General features: G+C 42.2%; 1 protein-coding gene across 2 annotated transcripts in view; it reads right to left on the bottom strand.

Annotated features, from left to right (window-relative positions):
- MKLN1 (muskelin 1) overlaps positions 1-22,103 on the bottom strand; it is a 59,369-nt gene extending 37,266 nt beyond the window's left edge. For both annotated transcript variants that reach the window (XM_073652477.1, XM_073652478.1), the window contains exons 1-5: positions 21,955-22,103; positions 9,550-9,619; positions 8,848-8,990; positions 4,027-4,115; positions 335-444 (exon numbers count right to left, since the gene is read on the bottom strand). In XM_073652477.1, the coding sequence (XP_073508578.1) occupies positions 335-444; positions 4,027-4,115; positions 8,848-8,990; positions 9,550-9,619; positions 21,955-22,028 (486 nt within the window). In that variant the 5' untranslated portion in view covers positions 22,029-22,103. The remainder of the gene's footprint in view (positions 1-334; positions 445-4,026; positions 4,116-8,847; positions 8,991-9,549; positions 9,620-21,954) is intronic.
- Positions 22,104-23,073: the final 970 nt, after the last annotated feature.

Genomic DNA, 23,073 nt, shown 5'->3' with positions numbered 1-23,073 from the left:
TCAGTATCAATGGAAGCAATGCTACTAGTCTAAGCAGAGACTTAACAGTTTGGTATTATCAATACACTAAGGTTGAAAAATGGAAATAAAAAAAAAAAAAAGGAAACAAGTAGATGATGACTGTTACCTATGCATTATATGTGCCCATGGAGAAACGGTTACACAAAATGACTCTGATCTGCTAGGCCTCCTATGAAGCCCAGGCTGAACCAACAGATATGTGGGACTTCAGAAAGCCCCTTGCTATCATGACAACTAATCGGCTGCACCTTAGGCAGAGGGCGGGAAGAAAAAGTCTACATTATGAAAGTCAAAGGTTCAAATGCACACCTACCTTGCTGTACCAATGTAGACAGGGTTGTACCACATCGGGATCATCAATGCCGTTGATTTCAATGTACCAAATACTAAAGTTAAAACTTGGACCCCATGACAACAGAGGCACTAAAACAAAACATAATAAGATTAAACAAAGATTTCTGACATGCCCAGCTTGGAAGCTACAATTTAAAAGCCTCAAAGCATGAATAGTCTGCTTGCAGCTGTTGTAAAAGGAGCTACCGAATACATAGAAACCTCCTGGAGAAGCAATATAATATGCAAGTACAACATGCTCCCCACGGTGGCAGCTATACTATGCCAAAATGATATATACATCTGTGAATGCATTCAGCACATACAGCAGGTAAAAAAAGTATTTAACACGTCCCCAATTTTCTAAGTAAATATATTTCTAAAGGTGCTATTAACAAGAAATTCTCAACAGATATTGGTAACAACTCATCCAATTCACACTAGCAACAAAATTAAATCATAGAGGTCCATAAATTAAGTCAAGTGTAATAATGAGAAATGACACAGGGAAAATAAAGTATTGAACACATTTACTGAAATGTAATTACTACTTCGTACTAAAGTCATTGTTGGTGATGACACCTTCAAGACACCTCCTGTATGGAGAAACTAGTCGCATGCATTGCTCAGGTGAGATTTTTGCCCATTCTTCCACATAAACACTCTTCAAATCCTCAGTTCTGTGGGCTTCTTCTATGAACGGTGAGCGTTTGTTCCTTTCATACATTTTCTATTGGATTTAGGTCAGTTGATGGTATGCTAAAAAAAAACCTGCCCCATACCAGGATGTTCCCACCTCCAAACTTCACTGTTGGTATGGCGTTTTTGGGGTGATATGTAGTGACTTTTGGCCTCCAAAGAGTTCGATTTTGTTCTCATCTGACCAGACTATATTCTACCAGTATTTTACAGGCTTGTTGTTGAGCAAACTGTAAATGCGCTTCAACATGCTTTTTGTTGAGCAATGGAGTCTTGTGTGGTGAGCATAAGGTCATGGAGGTTGAGAACATTTAGTTTTCTTTCAAACAATTGTTCATGCTGATTGCAAGTTTTTCTGTAGCTCTCCATAGATGGTCCTTGGCTCTTGGACAATTCTTCTGACAATTATTTTCACTCCTCTGTCTGAAATCTGTTGGGAAGCACATTGTTGTGGCCAGTTTATGGTGAAATTATGTTCTTTTCACTTCCGAATTATGGCACCAACAGTTCTCACTGGAACTTTCAGTAGTTTAGAAATTCTTCTAGAACCAATGCCATTAGAATGTTTTCTGACAATAAGGTTGGTAAGGTCTTGAGACAGTTGACTGGTTTTAACCATCATGTTTCTTGTGTGACACCTGGGTAATTAGACCCCTTTTATAGGCCATCAGTTGATCCAGCTGGTATTTTTTAACTAAGTGGCAGGATTGCTTTCTAATTACTGATGGATTTCAGATGGTGTCATTACTTTCCATGGCTTTTTGCACCTCTCTTCATGTGTTCAATACTTTTTTCCGGTGTCATTTCTCATTATTAGATATAAATTTATGGACATCTGCGGTTTGATTTCTTTGCCTGTGTGGATTGGATGGGTTGTTACCAACATCTGGTGAAACTTTCATGTCAATAGCACCTTTAGAAATACATTTACTTAGAAAAGCCTTAGTTACTTACCGGTAACGGGATTTTTCGGAGCCCATGACAGCACCACGTGAGAGAGAGAGGATCCGCCCATCAAGGACCGGAAACCTACAGGTTAAAAAGGGCGGCCCTCTCTTCCCGCCTCAGTTTAGTTAACAGAGCATGAGAGTACCGCCAAGGTTAGTTATAACAAAACATAATCACATTAAGTACATTACTTTTCATCAATTTCCCACAAGGGTGCACAAAAAGAAATCAAATCTACAGGAGTGCACAACACCAGTGAAGGGAGTGAATATACGGGTGCTGTCATGGGCTCCGAAAAATCCCGTTACCGGTAAGTAACTAAGGCTTTATTCGGTCGTCCATGACAGCACCACGTGAGAGAATTACAGAGACGAAGGAAATTAGGGAGGGACCACAGCTTGAAGCACCCTTCTCCCGAAAGTGAGATCTGCAGAGCCACCCAGATCCAATCTATAGTGCCTATAGAAAGTAGAGGGAGAAGACCAAGTGGCAGCCTTACAAATCTCCTCAATGGAAAGCCTTGTCTTCTCCGCCCAGGAGGTTGACACCGCTCTGGTAGAATGCGACCTCAATCCCTCCGGTATCTCTTTATCCCCTGAGGAGTATGCGAGGGAAATGGCCTCCTTGATCCATCTAGCGATTGTAGCCTTTGAGGCCTTACAACCCTTCCTAGCCCCCTGATAGCAAATAAATAGGGACTTATCCTTTCTAAAGCCATGTGATACTTCTAAGTACCTTAGTACGCACCTCCTAACGTCTAAAGTGTGAAGTCTCTCCTCTTTTTGATTTTTGGGCGGAAAGCAAAAAGTTGGGAGAACTATTTCCTGGGTTCTATGGAATCGAGTGGCCACTTTAGGAAGAAAGGCTGGATCAGGTTTTAATATAATCCTATCGTCCAGATTTTGTGTGAATGGAGGGCATATTGAAAGGGCCTGTAGGTCACTGACTCTCCTGGCTGAAGTTAGGGCTACTAACAGGACCGTCTTTAGGAAAATAATTTTGGGGGAGACTAAATCTAGTGGCTCAAAAGGAGGACTGGTCAAGGCATCTAAGACAAAATTCAAATCCCAGGGAGACATCTTTGCTTTGGTAATGGGTAATACCTAAAGGAAGCTTTTATAAAACGGCCTATCCAATAGTTATCTGCAATATTGGAAGAAAATTAAGCTCCCAACGCCGACACCTGTACTTTCAAGGTACTGGTAGTGAGACCTAATTCTAAGCCTCGCTGCAGAAATTCCAGAATTTTCCCAATAGGGGGCCCCTCCTCCACCTTAACTTCTGCAAAGGACAGAAACTTCCTCCAGGTCCTGGCATAAATACGGGTGGTAACAGGTTTTCTGCTAGCCAGGAGAGTATTCACTACATTTGCAGGGAATCGTTTGTTGGTCAATAACACCCTCTCAAATTCCACGCCGTCAAATGTAGACTCCAAAAAATTCAAACGAGCCAAGCCCCTTCCGGTGACGTCACAGGGCTTCCTGCCCGGCGCACCGGAAGTCGCGTCAGAAGGTCGCGCCCGTCACGTGCGCCGCCGGCGCGACCTGGATCTCCTGCAAGCGGTAGCAGGAGGGGGGAGGAAGCCCGCTAGCGGCCCCACACCTGGCAGACATCTACCTCCCGTGAGGCAATGTCGCGCCTGCCGCAACGCTCACGGAGGCGCCCCCATGAGCCCTGCCGTGGCGTCTCCAGAGGACCGGGACGGACCGGCTCCAACCACCTGCTGTGGCCCTCTCTGGGACAGGAGTCCATCTTCTGCAGGTAAGCCTGCAAGGTCCCCCCATCATGGACAGGAAACCTAAACTGAGGCGGGAAGAGAGGGCCGCCCTTTTTAACCTGTAGGTTTCCGGTCCTTGATGGGCGGATCCTCTCTCTCACGTGGTGCTGTCATGGACGACTGAATAAATTGGCGATGTGGTCAATACTTATTTCACCTGCTATATATAAAAATCAGTCAAAATATAATCAAAACCTACCAAGTAATGCAAATTTAATAAAATATCTGACAGGATTCAAATGAAATACCTATTTTAATGAAACGGCACGGGAACATCTGCTCATCGATTTTATGCTTCAATGTGAAGGTCTCCTTGTTGTAATCATTCTTTAGGCCACTGAAATAGGAAATGTTTATATACACTGGGTTAGTGAAAAAATACAAGCCTAGAGGACTGCATAATATGGGATTTTATACCATTATGGCTCTTACATGTAACTATAACCTTACACTACTAGAGTGCAGAATATTTGTCAGCATAACAGGCTATATTGTCTACAAAGCAAAGAGTAGGCAGAGTTGTCTGAAAGGGCGGGTGGAATCATCACTGCTTACTTCCGTACAGACGACGCTGTAAAATAGTAACAATCGGGCAACCAGTTGGGGAGTATCTAAATTTTTTAATAAACCCTTAAAGCGCACCTGTCAGCAGGATTCTGCTTATTAAACCACATACACTGTCAGATGGGCGCATTATATTGAGTAAAATGATACCTTCGTTGACAAAATCAGTCCAGTGATTCTTTTATTATCTTTATTTTCACTTCTGACATAATGATATGCATGTGCTCTGGTGCGCTCATTATGTATTCATGCATTCCTATCGGCGCCTTTTGACAGGTCACTGTGCTTTCAGTGAACTGCCTACTATTTTAAATACTGACTTTGTAATTTCTGTGTCACATTCAAATTTACATCCTCCAAAATGGCTGCGGCTGCCAGCGCATGCGCAGTAGCATCTCTCGTTTGCTGAGAGATGCTACTGCGCAAGCACCATTTTGCTTTTAGAAAAAGAATTTGGGTGCAGCAATATGGCGCTGCGCATGCTCCGTAGCATCTCTCGGCAACCAAGAAATGCTACTGCGCAAGAGCGGACGGCGGGGGCCATACTGCTGCAGGCAAATTTCTTTTTCCAAAAGCAAAATGGAGTTCGCGCGTGCGCAGTAGCTAAGCTTAGCGGCGCCATGTTGCTGGAGGAAAAAAATTTACCACACAGGATTATGGCCGCAGCTTGAGCAGCAGCATTTCTCAGTTGCCAAGAGATACTATTGGGCATGCGTGGCGCCATATTGCATCACCCAAATTCTTTTTCCAAAAGCAAAATGGCGCCTGCGCAGTAGCATCTCTGGCGTCCGCGGCCATTTTGGGGAATGTACCAGCATATTATTATGCCAGAAAGGAAAAACAAAGATTATAAAAGAATCACTGGATGGATTTAATCAAAGGTATCATTTTACTCAGTGTAATGGCGCCCACCTGACAGTGTATGTGGTTTACTAAGCACAATCCTGCTGACAGGTGCGCTTTAAGTGCTTCGTGATTTTTCATTTTTTATTTATTTTTTTTAACCTTCTGTTTTTCAAAGAGACATACATTTTTTTTTTTTTCAATCGATAAAGATATATGAAGGCTTATTTTTGGCGGGACAAATTGTGCTTAAATGTACATTTTCTTTTCAATGTACTGAAAAAAAGGGAAAAAAAAAATCCAACAGAGATGTAATGGTGAAAATATGAAATTTGGGGATTTTGTTTTTACGGCATTCATTATATAGTAAAAATTAGCTATCAAAATTATTCTCAGTACAATTACAGCCATACCAAACTAATAAGAATTCCCTTTTTAAGTTAAGAAAAAAAAAATCAGTTTACATAATTAAAAAAAAAAAATTAATAAAAAATTTGTTTGGACCATTTTATGAGACCCATAACATCTCATAAGGAAAAAAAAAAAAAGTCCAAGCTCAGCTCCATCGAACAAAAACTAAAAACGTTAGTTTTTGTTTGATGATTTTTATTATTTTTTTTTTCAAACTCTGCAAGCTGTTTTTCTTTAAACAATTTTGAATAAATACAACGTTTTGATCGCTTCATTGTATTTTAGGTGGGGGTTTGGTGACTGAAAAAACAAAATTCTACAGCCTGGGTTTTTTTTTCCTCTTTACAGTGTTTAACTCTTTACAATAATTAGTTTTATATTTTGATACACTGGACTTTTACAGATGTGGCAATATTTTTTTTTTTTTACATTTTTGTATTTTCAATTAGAGGAAAAAGGAGGGCGATAAGGTGATAAAGTTTAATAAAAAAAAAAAAAAAAAAACTTTTTTTTTCTTTATTATTATTATTATTATTATTTTTTGCTTCCCTTAGTCCACTTGAACCTGCAATTGCCTGACCCCTTATGCTATATAGTGCAATACCACAGCTTTGCAGTACATAGTGTAAATAGCAGTCTCCTATGAAATTCAGCCTACAGCTGGTCTTGACAGAAGTACAAAGATGGCAGCCAAAAGTGACTTCAGCAGGCCATTGATGCCATAGCTTTGCGGGTGTCGGAGAGAAGGGTTGGGAAGGGGGGATAGTAAAAAAAAGAATGAGTTGCTGCTTGTGCACCAGAAAGCGATTCATTAAAGGGGTTATCCACTACTCGGGAGAACTACTTCTTAATCCGTATGTTTCCCCCTTTTATAACACTGGCACTAGTGATGAGCAAGCATGCTTGGCTGTTTCCAGAGTATCTTCAGCGTGCTCGGGTGTTATGTTTTAGTCACGCTGTGTGCATGACTTGCGACTGTTTGAAAGCTTTAATACATGTGAGGAATGCCTAAGAAACAGGCATTCCTCACATGTATTAAAGCTGTCAAACAGTCGTAAATCATGAGCACAGAGTGACAAAAAGATAACACCGAGTACCGCTGAAGATACTCGGCGAGTACCCGAGCATGCACGCTGAAAGGGTTAACAGAACATACTCGCTCATCACTAGCTGGCACCGCTTGAGTAGGGTCAGCACAATAGTTTCCTCCAGATGTAAGCAATTTGTTTGAAGGTGGTAGGAGTGTGAAGCAGCTGCTGATTGGCTGCAGTGTTCACATGACGTCATGCAATCACAGGGACAGAGTGCCGACACTGCTGGAACGAAATGCTGCATATTTTTTACGCTTCTCCCTGGCAGGAAAAACGCATGCATTTTTTACATGCGTTTTTCCCGCCAGGTAGTAGCGTTTGTCAAGCGTTCTTCACATGCATTTCTGCATGCGGGTTATCAAGCGCTTTTCCAAGCGATTTTAGCATCACTTGGAAAAGTGCTTGACAACTTGTTCACACTATATAAATCCATGCAACCGGCAAGGATTTATAGTAGTGTGACCAAGTTAGTTAAAAAAAAAAAAATAATAAAATGGTAAAAAATAAAAGTTTATACTCCCCTTCCGGTGTCCTCCCGGTGTTCTCTCTGCTGCGTCCGGTATGTTGGGAGGCTCGCAGTGGTGTGAAGGACCTGCGGTGACGTCATTGAGCCATGTGATGGGTCACATGACTCAGTGACATCATGGCAGGTCCTTCACAACAGCGGGAGCATTGCAAGAGACCGGACGGAGCAGACAAAACACCGGGAGGACATCAGAAGGCGAGTATAAACTTTATTTTTTATTTTAAATTCTTTTTTTTTTACAGTTTCTATGGTACCCAGGTCTGGATGAGAGTCTCCTCTCCTCCAGACTTGGGTACCATCCGCACATAGAAACGCATATTATCCCTGTGTACAAATGTAAATGACACGGATATTATGCGTTTCAATGTAAGTCAATGGCGGCGATTACGCTGCGTGTCCGCAAAATTAACGGACATGCTGCGGATTTTTGAGCGCTCCAGAAACGCTGCAGAAAAATCTGCAACATGGGCATTGACATTGCGGCTTGTCATTGGGGACCATGGGGGGCGGATTACCAAGCGTTTACGCTGCGGAAATTCCGCAGAATATACGCTTATAAAACGCTACGTGGGCACATACCCTAAAAGTGGTTATTTTAAAAGTGGGAAACATACAGATTGAGAAGGGGTTGTCTCGAGTAGTGGTCAGCTCCTTTAAATGTTGCTGTGAGGAGATTAACAGCACTATCTAAATGCTTAACAGCACTGATTGTGGCTTTGCTCCAATTGCTGCGGTTCAAAACAGATGCCGGCTATGTAGCAAAGCATCCATCACGAGTAGAGGGAGTTCAGCTCGTGATCCCCCTCCATACTTGTGAATTCCGACGGTAACGTGTAGTTTTGTGGTAAGTGGTTAATCAGAGAAAAGTAAACAAGAGGTTGTCCAAAAATAAAGCACATGAAAGGAAATGCAATCTTCAAAAGTTATATTTTATTAAAAGGGTTATTCCCATAGCAGACAATCTTAGCTGTAATATGAATAGCTCCATCCAGGTTCCAACCACTGGAGGAGGAGCAAAAGAAACAGGTGAGAGAAGCTGGGCTAAGTAGAAATTATTGGGAGTTACAAAGACAGCATAGCTCAACCATTCTTGGCTGTTTCCATAGCTCTACCTGCAAAAATCTGAGTTGGAACAAAGTTATTCACAACTGAGGCAAGAAAAGCTGAGATGGGAAAACGCTTTAAAAAGGTTTTTTTTTTAAACTATTTATTGTGTTTATTTATAAAGATCTTGACATATTCCAGGTATGCTTTACAGTATTGACTGGAACAAATGAGCAGAATCACCTCATCATTAAAAAGTAGGCATGCTAATGACCGCTCTATTTTACGGATGGAAGCCTACAAGTAGTCTGAACTACACAGCTGAATTTTTCCACAGATCTCAAATGTCCCTCTCTGACAATTGTGTTAATTGACTTGATCCTGTCAGCTACCATAAAACACACACACGTCTGTCCTTCCTTTATATTGACAATACAGTTGTGTGCCTTCAGTATGGCCACCTCATGAACATTTTAAAACATAACAGCTACAACATTAAAAACCTTCATAAATCTCATACTTGCATAACTGATAATACTAAACCAATATACAGTAGTCACATGGCATATACTGCCATCGGATTGATTTACCTGGACAGAAGCTCTGTCATGTTTTCTTCATTCATTCCGCCAAAGACTTTAAACTTCTTCAAATTACAAACATGTGTTTTCTCATATTTTCCAAATGTGATGCTTTGTACAATGGCTGGCCTTTCAACTTTCAGTATCAAAAACTGCGAGAAAAAGCAATAAAAACAATTAGCTACACAAGCCAGAGTTCACAAATACTTTTTACAGCCTTATAACTGTTCTAACAGCTCATTTTGCTTAGCATAGGTTTAACCTGAGATTTGCAGCACACATTTTACGCTTGCTTCTCCCCCTAAATGTCCAGATTAAATCTATTGCCCCTGGAGAGACTGTTATATTCAAAATAAAGTCATAACATCCAGGGCTGTGGAGTCAGAGTCTATATAAAATGGACCGACCCCGACTCCTAAAATATATAATAAATTGGGTACAGTAGTTCAATGCAGTTTGTGGGGAATATTTTTTCATAAGAATTTGGGAAAGTTATGAAATGTCCTATAAATGTCTGTCCTATTCCTGATCTAAAGGCCTTTTCTTTTAGCGGAGATGAATCTGTGCTACAGTAAATTTATCACTTAAACATGAGCCATGTATGAGGGACTCGGGAGTCGTGGAGACTGTCATGGAAATTGAGGAGTTGGAGGTTTGGGTTACCGATTCCACAGCCCTGAATCCATGTCATTTTGTTACACAAACACTTACCTGAGGAGGGTAGTTGCTCTCTGAAGACCACCGTGAAGATTGATCATTAGGTTTGTCTACTAAAATGTTCCTAAGAAAAAAAAAAAAAAAACAAATGTACAAATAAGCATGTTCATACACATAATATAAAAAGCTACAAGTATACAGTCAAAACCTTGTAAATTACAAAAAAAATCCAAAATACAATTCCAATACAAAAAAGTTAGGATGTAATAAAAACAGGAATAAAATGAAAATCTTTGGAAATCTTAGCCATATTTTATTATTGAGTTGAAAGTTATTTTTTTTTTCAAATGAAATGGAAAAACATCTAACTTTAGAAATTGGTGGCAGCAACACATCATATACATTGGGAAAGGTTTAAAAGGATCATCCAGGACTTGGCCAAGAACACGCCTGTTCTGCCTGGCAATAATCATGCCGGTCATGGACCACTCATGCCAGCGATTCTAAGCCTTCCACCGACGTCACATCAAAGGAGAAGAGTCGTCTTCTTCTGCACTGTTGATGGGGCATCTCTGCCGATGTCATGCTGACCGAAAGCCAGCTGTCTCTTCAACAAAGCGGACTGGAAAAGGAAGAGTCTCTGTGCACGAGAAGCGAAATGAAGCAGGGGAATCACCGGCTGAGCCATCAGAGATCATCCACAGGCAGAATAGGCAGGTAGTTAGCAACTACCTGCCTGTTTGTTCTAAGCCCCATATAAAAAAAATGAATAAAGTCCTGGATAACTCGCAGAAAAAAAGGGCTGGAAAATAAGTGTTGGTAACTAAAACAGATGAAGGGTCAACTTTGAACTAAGTCACATGACTATGTATAAAAAGAGCACGTTAGAGAGGCAGAGTCTCTCAGAAGCAAGGATGGTTCATTAATCGAAACAACTGCACCTCAAAATTGTGGAACAATTTCAGAAAAATGTTCCTCAAAATAAAATTAGAGACTTTGAATATCCTACCACCTACAGTACATAATATCAAAACATTCAGAGATTCTGGAGAAAACCCAAGTGCATAAGGCTGACTTATTATTGGACAATTATGATGTATGGGCCCTCATGCAGAACTGTATTCAAAACGAGCAGGATTCGGTTGTGCAAATCACTGCATGGGTTCAGGAATAATATGGCCCCATCCAGACATCATCTTTCAGGGAAGGCCTTGCATATTTCAGAAAGAAAACGAGAACCACATACTGCATCCATCACAACAGCATAGCTTTGCAGTAAAAGAGTTGGGGGTGATGAACTGGCCACCTACAGTCCAGCCATTTCACCAATAGAAAACATTTGGAGCACTATAAAGCCAAAAATCTGCCAAAGACGACCCAGGACTGTTTCGCAACTAGAATCCTACAGACAAGAATGGGGCAACATGCCTCTCCTAAAACTCCAGCAAATATAGTCTCCTCACCTGCCAGCAAACTTCTGTATAAAGAAGATGTGATGGCACACTACGGTAGACATGGCTTTTTTTCCCAACTTTAAGATGTGTTGTGCCATCAATTTCTAAATGACTTTTTTTTTTATAAATGAAATAGAAAGATGTCTAACTTTCAACTTCTGATATTTCTTCTGTTCTGAATAAAATATGGCTAGAAAGATTTTTAAACCATTGCATTCTTGTTTTCCTTACGTTACACAGAGTCCCAACCTGTTTGCAGTTGGGGTTGTACAATGAATCTTTGCTGCAATGATTGACAGGCACATGTGGCTGGCTGGCACTTCTAAGTCTTTTGCCTGCCAACATGTCCAGAATTCGGTGAGATTGTCCTGGATTACTAGCACTGCCCCAGAATGCCACATATCTGGAAAATAGATTTCTCTCTCAAAGCAAACTTACAGAAGCACTGTGGCATATTTTTATGAGAACTGCTACCTATATTGCAGATCATGTTGTACAGTATTCTGAATGGAGGTTATTACTGTACTGACAATTGTGCTTTGTATGTGTTTTTGCTACGACTGGAGGCCATGCTTTCTCTAAAGAGAAAATCATAGAAAATGTACCATACATAAATTGTGGAGACAAATACCATTTTCGAAAACAATTTTATTTCCCCCGCTTTCATTTTCTTTTATTGAATTCAGTTTGGAATGACATTAAAAACATCAGGGTATTAAAAATAAAATAGATTCTCATAGAAATGGCATAGTGCTTTCAAAAACCCCTTCACAATTAAGTCTTTGTACTGCTTGACATTTCATCACATCAAGCAAACTGCATTGGAACATTAGATATGGCAAAAAGCAAAAAAGAGCCAATGTCAACCAGTCTTCGGGTTTATTAAAGCACCACTGCATGCTTTTTTTTTTATTGCACTGGAGTGGTACTTTAAATTTAAGTCTCCTCTCCCTATCTCATACTCACCTGCCGCCTTCATCCTTTTCCAGTGTTACTCCCGTCGTCTCCAGTGAAAAGTGATCTACTGGCAGCTCCAGTGTTTCATGCAGCTGCGCAGAGGTCACTTTTCAATACAAGTCTATGAAAGCCTCGTTCTGGCTCTCAGACTTGCATTGAAATCTTCTGACGTAACTTATGGCTTCCAACCAGTCAGAAAGTTACAGGTACAAGATGGCGTTGTAGGACCGGAGCAGTGCCGATAAATGGTGAAGCCACGGGAAGGTGAGTATAAGAACGGGGCAGGAGGCTTACATTTAAAGTGCCACTCCAGCGCTGAAAAAAAAATACTTGGTGCTTTAAAATATCTGAATAAGTCATTTGATTTCCAGAGCCATGATCACATTATGATGTGAACTGTTCTCTCTCTTTTTCAACATTTCACACAGTCCAATTAAAAAGTGTCTAACAGAAGTGATCTATAAAAATGATTGTGTAAGGGCAGTGTAATCAGCTATTTAACGAGGACAAATCATAAGATCCAAAGTGGACAGTTTATCCTTTCATTTGCACTCCAGTGGAAGTAGAAATCTTAAAAATTCAATTTCTCTCCTTACAAGGGGGTTTGCCTCGCATCAGTGTAAGGCTAAGTGCCCATGATGCAGAAATGCTCCGGATTTTTCCTGAGCGTTTCTGGATCTCCCTGGCAGGAAAAATGCATGCAGATTTTACATGCGTTTTTTTTCTGCCAGGTAGAAGCGTTTATGAAGCGTTTTGAACATGCTATTTAGCATGCGGGTTGTCAAGTGCTTTTCCAAGCGATTTTAGCATTGCCGCGATTCTGCAAAATTAAGGCTGCGTGCCCACAATGCGGATTTAATGCGTTTCCGCGGCGGCATTTCCACCGCGAAAATGCATTAAAAACTCATGTTGTCTGCCATGTGATGCTAAAATCGCTTGAAAAAGCGCTTGACAACCCGCATGCGAAATCGCATGTTAAAAACGCTTCACAAACGCTTCTACCTGGCAGAAAAAAAAAACACGTAAAATCCGCATGTGATTTTCTCACAATGATAATTCTCAGCGTAAGTTTCCGCAGCATGTGCACAGCACATGCGGATTATCAATGGGATTCATGGCAGACAACTTAACATGCGTTTTTAATGCGTTTTTGCGGCGGAAATGCAGCCACAGAAACGCATTAAATCAGCATCGTGGGCATGCAGCCTTAGAGCTCGTGCAAACTACTATGAAAATCAGATGAGTGCAATCTGTTGCTGTGAAGGATAGCACTCGTTCCCATGTTGTTATATGGGGCTGTGCACGTCCGATTTTTTCCTCAAATTGAGTCCGTACGAGTGGGAAAAAAAAAATATAGCAGCATGCACAAGTTGCATCCACTTATCAGATCACACTCCGACACTCATGTCAATGGGTCAGAGGAAGAAAAAAAAAAAATCAGACCGCATGATGATGACATCCGAATGCAGTCCAATTTTCACGGACTGACAGAATGGAGTAAATAGAGATTTTTTTTTTATTCTCCACAACCGAGAAAATTAGATCACTCTGTGATCAAACTATGCTTATTAGCATAATCGGCCTGTTTTCTTAGGATAAGAGAACAATTGGTCGTGTGACCCTAGCCTAAAGCTGGAACGAATTTGGCTGGATGAGAGTCCTGACAGGGGATCCAGGGCTACGTTTCCACCATCCGGAACCTGCTGCGGAGAAGCTTCCAGCGGCTTCAGCTCAATATCCTAATGAGCGACACCATGTTTTCTTTCCACATGCGGACTTTCCGCGGGTGTGCCGCAGACGCATAGTGGACATTGGATTTGTACAAATCCATCCACTATGCTGTAACATCTGGTCGCTGCGGGTTGCACACAGCGCAAGTGCACTACGTCCCATCCGCAGCGATTACTGATCGTGTGCACATACCCTAACAGGTAAAGTTTCTCTTTGTGGAAAGTGTCAAATTGGTTAGGGAGACTTCTAGTCCATGTAATGCATGCCTAGGAATTTAAATATGCAAATAGCCTTTTCAGAGAGGAAGAGGACAGGAACTCTAGTGTCAAAAAAAAAAAAAAGTTATTCTAGTTTTCACACTGGCCACTGAGGCTATTTTAGACTAACTTCCTGACAATTGAAAGTTTACATCAGTTATCCTCATCAGAGGCAGGGCTATAGTCACAGGTAAAGTCTCTATAAACCGCTAATAACACAGGATCCACTAATCACAATGAGCGATGTCACAGCTGACTTTTGAACACACTAAAGATAGGGTCTGAATATGTTAATTGTAACTAATGTACATGTGAATTCGCCGTCGTCTTTGGTTATCAGTGCCACTCCAGTCGGTCTTCTGCAATCTGGAAGTCACAATTCAATGCAAGTCTATAATAGCCAGAACGAGACCAAAACAAGCCTCTCAGACTTACATTGAGAGCTTGTGACCGTTACCTCTGACTTTTAACCAGTCAGAAGTTGCGGTCACAAGATGGCGGATAGGGACCGAAGCACCGCTGGGAAGAGAAGAAGATAGCGGCAGGCAAGTATGTTACTAGGGTCAAGGAACTTACATTAATGGCATCACTCCAACACGGAAATAAAAAAAAATGCTGGAGTGGAGCTTTTAGGCAAAAAGAGTCCCAGTGCCAATGTGAAAATTGCAAGATTTCTACTTATTTTTAATATTGTGATAAAGAAAAAAAAGCCAATTTTTTTAAGCTAGATGTAACACAAAACATTATTTTAAGCAATAAGTCATTCTAATGACACATTCTTTTTAATATTATATTAAAAATAGAAAGGAAAAAAAAAACAACTAAAAAGGGTGCTCATTCACAAGACTAGGGGTTTTTGGGGGTGAGGGGAGGGAATCGTCCGGTCTTGAACTAATTATGAGTCGTGCAATTTCAGAATCCAGGAGGTTGCCCAACTTGCCTATTCTACCTCTTTGGGTCTGCAACACACTTCACTCTTCATAGCCATTCCAAGTGCATGAATAAAGATGCAAGGTCATAAAGCCAAGGAATCCCTAGACATTCAGTTAGGAGTTGAGGGCTCCAAAAAAAAAAGTGTTAATGCAGCATTGCAAACGTGCAACAATACCACTCACACGGGTGTATTTTTTCAAGTATAGGTTACTGAACCAAGGCACAATTAACCACATCGTGTTAGAAGCACAGGGAGGCAGACCGGTGCGTGTGTTGGAATAAAAACAAAGTGGATCTGCCTGGACCAAAGGACAGGCGAAACTTTCATAAGCATATTTGCAAGTTATGGCGCAGCTTCCATTAGGATATTTGTAAGTTTATTCAATTTCTACTTGAATCGCATCTGGACAACCCCTTTAACATGGCCAGCTATGCATAGATTTCAGCTGCAGCCCTGCAGATAGCACCAGAAGATCTCTAGAATGTTGTGAATCTTGGAGGAACATAGCTACCTTCTCAGTATTCATCATGTAATACTTCATATATAAAATGAATTAATTTGAATAGCAACAAATAGAATATCATTGCTTTTTTATTATAAAGTCCGCTTGAAAAAATACTATCAATTTGTTAATGGAAACAAACTCCACATTAGGCTATTGTTTTTACTATCAAAGTTTCACATGCTGTAAGCTCCAACAAAATATAGATTTACGATGGCACAAAACATCACTACAACATAAAGGAACCACGTGCCAGTCATTTCCAGTAGGATAACTTTATAACACTCTCGAAATGTGATGAGGTGAAAATAAAGCCAAAAGTAAGCACAGCCTGCAAGCAAACTTTGGAACCTTTTTTTGTTTGCGAAACCTATTTACTTACAAAGGTAGCGCAGTTCATCTAACTCTTGTTCTTTCAGGCAAGGTCAAGTCTGGGTTACTGCCAGCTTTGCTAAAGCACATCTAGTCTCAAAATGCTGTATGTGTACCAATCATTTCAAAAGGATGAAGATTTTCTGTATTACGGTAATTTATACAATGCAGCTTCCAAATAAAAGTGACTACAGGACTATTCATCCATGTGCCTTAGGATAAAACATTCTAAGGACTCAGGCACAGAAACAGCGGCACATAGACTCTGATATCTAGTTTTCAGTATTTGAGAAGTTCGCACAACTCTAAAGTCAGTCTTGCCAAATTTGTTTTAAAGGGGATCTGTCAATAAGATGACCCCCCTCCCAAAAAAAAAGAAATATAGTCAGGCAGGTCTTTGAGATATAAATCCATCGACACCTTTATATCTTATCGGTTGATGCATTCCTGAATAAATAGCATATGCAAGTGAGCTGCTAAGTGCTCTGTGGGTACAGAGAACTTAAAGGGTCGTCCACTACTCGGACTAACCCTGTTTATTCACACGTTTAGTATTTAACATCAGTATTTGTAAGCCAAAACCAGAAGTGGGTGAAAAATGCAGAAGTGGTGCTCATGTTTATACTTTTCCTCTGATTGTGCCATTCCTGATTTTGGCTTACAAATACTGATGTAAAATACTGAACTTGTGAACGTGGCCTTATACTCCCCTCCAGCGCCGTTCCAGTGGTGTTGTCACAGACTCTCCCGGCAATTACGTGACATTATTACGTCACGCAATCCCTTTTGGCAATCTGTGGCCGCTTCACTCTCCCCGCCACGAATGGCACCTGAGGTGAGCATAAGTGTTATTTTACTGAGAGAGAACATATGGATTGAGAAGGGGTTGTACCAGTAGTGGAAAACCCCTTTAAGGAGCCTTTGTCTCCCTAGGTTGTTTCCCTTCCTAGTAGCTCACTATCTGAGTGACATCATGCACCAGACAAGGAAATTAGATAGTTCACTATCAACATCCTGGTTGCTTGGGGATCGGGTGCTCCTCCTTTAGTGACAGTTCTGGTGAGTAGCTTTATTTTGCTACTACACATTAAGGGTACGTGCCCACGATCAGGAACAGCAGCGTTTTGGACGCAGTTCACGTGAGCTGCATTCAAAACGTTGTGTTCTACAGTACAAGCACAACGGATGGGATTTATAGAAAACCCATGCCTACTGTGCTTGTTTTGATCCTGCGTAAACTCACCCGTGGTGCGGGTTTACGAGCCGCGGCATGTAAATTTCTGTCAGTCGATTTTGACTGATTGAATGTCATAAGATGTGGTGGATCCGCATGTACTGACAAAACAAGTGTGGCATTAGAACGCAGCGAAAATACGCTGCGTCCAAAGCGCTGATGGTTCTGGATCATGGGGATGTACCCTCAGTTTGTCAGTGTTTGTTCCGAGTCAACACAGAGATATTTACATACAGAAATACCAGAGTATTTGAACAAACACATGGCTCTGGAAAGTAACATGTGATTAGAATGGCTCTGGAAGCTGCTTGTGCTGGGGATTGTGATTCACACACTGGCAGGCACTAGTGGCAGAGTTCCATTGAAACAAGCTGTACACTATGTAAGATAAAAGCTCTCACTGCAGGAGAATGACAGCAGATAGAAAAAGCAAGTCAATTGAAAACTTGCTTATTTACATGCTATCTAAAGCAATTTAATAACACGAGAACACCCCTTTAACAGTGCCAAACACTATTAGAAAAAAATGGGTGGGGGGTATTCTACAATATCAAAGATAAAATGCAGATAAAGGCAAAAAAAGGGTCATAAAAATAAAAACTTGTTGCAAAATACCAGCTGTTTGGTGCACACTTCATAACATCAATCCACAACATGTTGGGCACCTCAGGGCTGTGGAGTCTGAGTCGGTATAAAATGAACTGACTCCTAAAATATATAATAAATGGGGTACAATAGTTCAATGCACTTTGTCGGGAATATTTTTTCATAAGAAATTGTGAAAGTAATGAAATGCCCTACAAATGTCTGTCCTATTCCGGATCTAAGGCTCTAGACTTTTAGCCAAGATGAATCTTTGCTGAAGTTTATGTAAATGATAAGTAGTGAAGCTCCTCCTGTACAGATATGGGGGAAAAACAACAAACACGGGGAAGGAATGCCTGCACTCATCTCAGAACTGCTGGAGTGAACAGGAAAGCAGGCTTAAGAACAAAAAAAGAACAGGTTCTTGCTATTAAAACTGATAATGCTTAAAACATGAGAAGTACAATTAAACGGATGAATGAGAATAATGAAGGTGAACAGCAGCTAGAACATTTCAGATTCAGTATGTTGAAGATGGAAGGCCACAATCCTGTTCCCATAACGGAGGAACAAACAGATATTACTACAGAAGAACAGCAAAATGATTCTTTACAATTAGATGATCTTGTTGAAGCGGCTTCACACCTCTCTCCTATTCATCACATGTGCTGCTGCAGCTGGTAATAAGATAGTCTGCAAGAGGGACATGCTGCAACTGATTAGCAAAGTGAGGAAATTGGCTATTGCTACCAGAACCACTAAAATTGATTCCATCATGAAGAGACGTGCTGGAAAAGGGGCAATTGTGGAATTACGACATTTTTCACTTTGTCTCAAACAAGTAGAAGAGTTCATCAAAACTGAGGCAATTCCTTTATACTCTGAAACGGTTAGAGATGTTGCCCATGTGGTTACTGCTTTGCCACCAACCCTAGTTAGTGTAATAATTAGGTCAGATTTGAGGTCATCTATGAAGGAGGATCTGATGGAGGCGATACTATTTCTCAGAACAAATTCATAGACTGCACAAATGTTATTCATTACGTTTTTGTTGAAAAGGTTTTTTGTTCCCTACTTACTGAATAGTGTATAATAAATAGCAAATATGCAAAAGTTTTTTTCTTCTAAAGTTGTATTCTAATAAATATATTTTATGTTCTATCTAAATAGCTTGATTATTGTATCATAATAATGATTAAAAGCCTGAAGTTACCATTTTACTACAGCAAATTTATTACTTAAACTTAAACATGAGCCATGTATGAGGGAGTCGGAGTTGGAGTCGGTGTCCTGGAAATTGAGGAGTCGGAGTTGGAGTTGGAGGTTGATAAACGGCCTTCATACAAGTGTCATATGTGTATCAGTATTTTGTGCAAAGAAAAAAATGGAATGGCTGGCGAATTAATAACTGCATTGCAGGAAGAGCTTATTAATGTATAAGTGTGATTGCCGATGCTGCGTCTTGTTGCATGTATCTAAAGCTCAACTAATCATGATGCCCAATGGCAGCACAATTTTGAATCCAAACTTTATAGCTATTGGGCATTACAATGGGCAGCATTACAGCTGCATACAGAAAGACACAACATCTACAATCACCTAAAAGATGAAAAAAAGACCTGTGCATAAAATGATGTGGCGCATTTCAATTATTTCAATAGATTTTAACTTTTGGTAAATCCACAAGAACAAAAAACACTTAAAACTTGCAGATTTTGGCGTGGAGTTGCTGCAGTTTTTATGGTGAATGGGGTGCATTTTTGAATTTCAAATTCTGGTAGGTGAGAATGTAACCCAAACATTTGTTCACACATCCCTGAAGAGGGACAGAAAGTGGATGAGAACTAAACATCTTCCAGACGGTCTCCAAATAAACTGAGTTGTAAAAATAATAGTTTAAAATAATAAATTGTAATATTGGTTCAGCACCATATGGCAGAAACTAGAGATACTATGAACCTTATATGAAGAGAACCAGAACACAAGAAACAGCACAGAGGGGCACAATAGCTCACAGGAACCAGCCTCATCGTGTGCCAGTGCCACAATCCAAAACCTGGGTAATACCAACCGCACAAGACCAGCAAATAAAGGGTGGGCCTTTTTGAGGAGTGGACTGTACCAGCAGGGAGAGGAGCACAGACCAGTGTCATAACAGAGACTCAAGTACCTGACCCACAACCTCCCCGAACTTTCACAGATCAGCTATGTATTTTGAAACCCCATGTAACTGATCCAGATCCCGCACAGATAAGCAGTGCTGGGCTCTACAGAGTGGTAATGCATACTGGAGCCTTATGTACTGATCCGAATCCTGGACCTCACACAGATCAGCAGTGCTGGGCACATACTATTACTGTATACTAGAGCACCATGTACTGATCTAGCTCCGCAGTGCTGAGAATGGACCATTACTGTATACTAGAGCACCATGTACTGATCCAGATCCCTGACCCCACACAGATCAGCAGTGCTCAGCAGAGACCATTACTGTATACTAGAGCACCATGTACTGATCTAGCTCTGCAGTGCTGAGAATGGACCATTACTGTATACTAGAGCACCATGTACTGATCCAGATCCCTGACCCCGCACAGATAGACAGTGTTGGGCTCTACAGAGGGAGCACAGAGTGGTAATGCATACTGGAGCCCCATGTACTGATCCGAATCCTGGACCTAACACAGATCAGCAGTGCTCAGCAGAGACCATTACTGTATACTAGAGCACCATGTACTGATCCGAATCCTGGACCCCACACCATCAGCAGAAGCCATTACTGTATACTGGAGCCCCATGTACTGATCTAGATCCCTGACCCCGCACAGATCAGCAGTGCTCAGCAGAGACCATTACTGTATAGTAGAGCACCATGTACTGATCTAGATCCCTGACCCCACACAGATCAGCAGTGCTCAGAAGAGACCATTACTGTATACTAGAGCACCATGTACTGATCTAGCTCCGCAGTGCTGAGAATGGACCATTACTGTATACTAGAGCACCATGTACTGATCCAGATCCCTGACCCCGCACAGATCAGCAGTGCTCAGAAGAGACCATTACTGTATACTAGAGCACCATGTACTGATCCAGATCCCTGACCCCGCACAGATCAGCAGTGCTCAGCAGAGACCATTACTGTATACTAGAGCATCATGTACTGATCTAGATCCCCGACCCCACACAGATCAGCAGTGCTCAGCAGAGACCATTACTGTATACTAGAGCACCATGTACTGATCCAGATCCCTGACCCCGCACAGATCAGCAGTGCTCAGCAGAGACCATTACTGTATACTAGAGAACCATGTACTGATCTAGCTCCGCAGTGCTGAGAATGGACCATTACTGTATACTAGAGCACCATGTACTGATCCAGATCCCTGACCCCGCACAGATCAGCAGTGCTCAGCAGAGACCATTACTGTATACTAGAGCACCATGTACTGATCTAGATCCCCGACCCCACACAGATCAGCAGTGCTCAGCAGAGACCATTACTGTATACTAGAGCATCATGTACCGATCCAGATCCCCGACCCCGCACAGATCAGCAGAAGCCATTACTGTATACTAGAGCACTATGTACTGATCTAGATCCCCGACCCCACACAGATCAGCAGTGCTCAGCAGAGACCATTACTGTATACTAGAGAACCATGTACTGATCTAGCTCCACAGTGCTGAGAATGGACCATTACTGTATACTAGAGCACCATGTACTGATCCAGATCCCTGACCCCGCACAGATCAGCAGTGCTCAGCAGAGACCATTACTGTATACTAGAGCACCATGTACTGATCTAGATCCCCAACCCCACACAGATCAGCAGTGCTCAGCAGAGACCATTACTGTATACTAGAGCACCATGTACTGATCCAGATCCCCGACCCCACACAGATCAGCAGAAGCCATTACTGTATACTAGAGCACTATGTACTGATCTAGATCCCCGACCCCACACAGATCAGCAGTGCTCAGCAGAGACCATTACTGTATACTAGAGCACCATGTACTGATCCAGATCCCCGACCCCACACAGATCAGCAGAAGCCATTACTGTATACTAGAGCACTATGTACTGATCTAGATCCCCGACCCCACACAGATCAGCAGTGCTCAGCAGAGACCATTACTGTATACTAGAGTCTAGATCCCCAACCCCGCACAGATCAGCAGCGCTCAGCACCAGAGGACGTACAGGCCGTTACTGTGCACACGAGCTCCATGTACCTGACCCCTAGCCTCCCCTGCCGGGCTGCCACACAAGACTAGTGTGCAGCTCCCATGTCACAAGTATCACATCCACATCTGGCTCAAGAGGCCAAGGCCTGCACTCAGCACCCGCCGTGCACATAACAAGGCCGCCAGCACACACGGGCACTGCCCCGGCCAGGAGGACGCTGTGCTCGGAGCGTCGTGTACTCACTCTGGAAGATAACTAGACGAGAACGAGCTCCACTTGTACACCGTATAGGACAGCGCTCTGCTCTCCGCCGCCATCTTGTCAGCAGGAAGACTGGGGGCGGGGCTCCGCTCTTAAAGACACACGCACAGTCACAGACGCCGGGTGGGCGGGATGTGAGGCAGAGAGCACACTGAAGAGTAGAATGAGAGGTTGCTCGGCCCCGCCCCCTACTCCGGTAAATACGTGACGTACCTGCCTGCCAGTTGCCCGCCTTATTGCTGACTGTAGGCTGGGCGGCGGGCGCCAGGGCTTGTGGCATTAGGCGGCAGGTAGTGAGGGCACAGGTGCCAGGGACAAGTACACGGAGGGGCTCCCTAGCTTCTCCCCAATTTGTGGTTTCATTTCACACTGAGTGGACTAGCCCTCACACTAGTGGCCCCTGCACTGACCTGAGTGGCGCTTGTGGCTGGGGTTTATCCTATGATTTCTCACATACACGGTACAGGGTGGGGCAGGGTCACCTTTATTAGTGATGCACATTTGTCACAATGTGCAGGATTCTAGGGGAGAGCAATGTGTCAGCCAAGTATGTGGGCAAATGCTCTTGTAGGGGTACGTGCACACGATCAGTAATGGCTGCAGATTGGACGTAGCACAGTTGCGCTGTGTTCAATCCGCAGCGGCCGGATGTTCCAGCATAGTGGGTGGGATGAGTAGAAATCCCATGTCCACTATACATCTCCGTGCACCTGCAGACATGGACATGTGACACGTCTTTACAGTCCGCAGCATGTCAATTTCTCTTGCAGAATTGCTGGTCTCCACAAGAAAAATTAAATCACTGCAATGTATAGGATGCGGTGACCCCGCATGATTCAGTGAACACATGCGGATTCACCTGCGTTCATATAACAGCGCTTTGGACGCAGCATACTTTATGCTGCCCATGCGGATCATGTGCACATACCCTAAGTGACCCAATGTGGCACCCCCCCCCCCAGCCTGTTTTCACCTTCCTGACCAGGCCAAATCTTACAACTCTGACCACTGTCACTTTATGAGGTAATAACTCTGGAACGCTTCAACGGATCCCTCTGATATTGTTTTTACATCACATATTGTACTTCATGAAGTGATAAA

This window comes from Phyllobates terribilis, unplaced genomic scaffold, assembly GCF_046119375.1.
Source record: "Phyllobates terribilis strain yellow unplaced genomic scaffold, ASM4611937v1 Scaffold_11__3_contigs__length_659146591, whole genome shotgun sequence".
In the NCBI taxonomy this organism is placed as follows: Eukaryota; Metazoa; Chordata; class Amphibia; order Anura; family Dendrobatidae; genus Phyllobates; species Phyllobates terribilis.
This window is presented reverse-complemented; position numbering and strand designations above follow the sequence as displayed.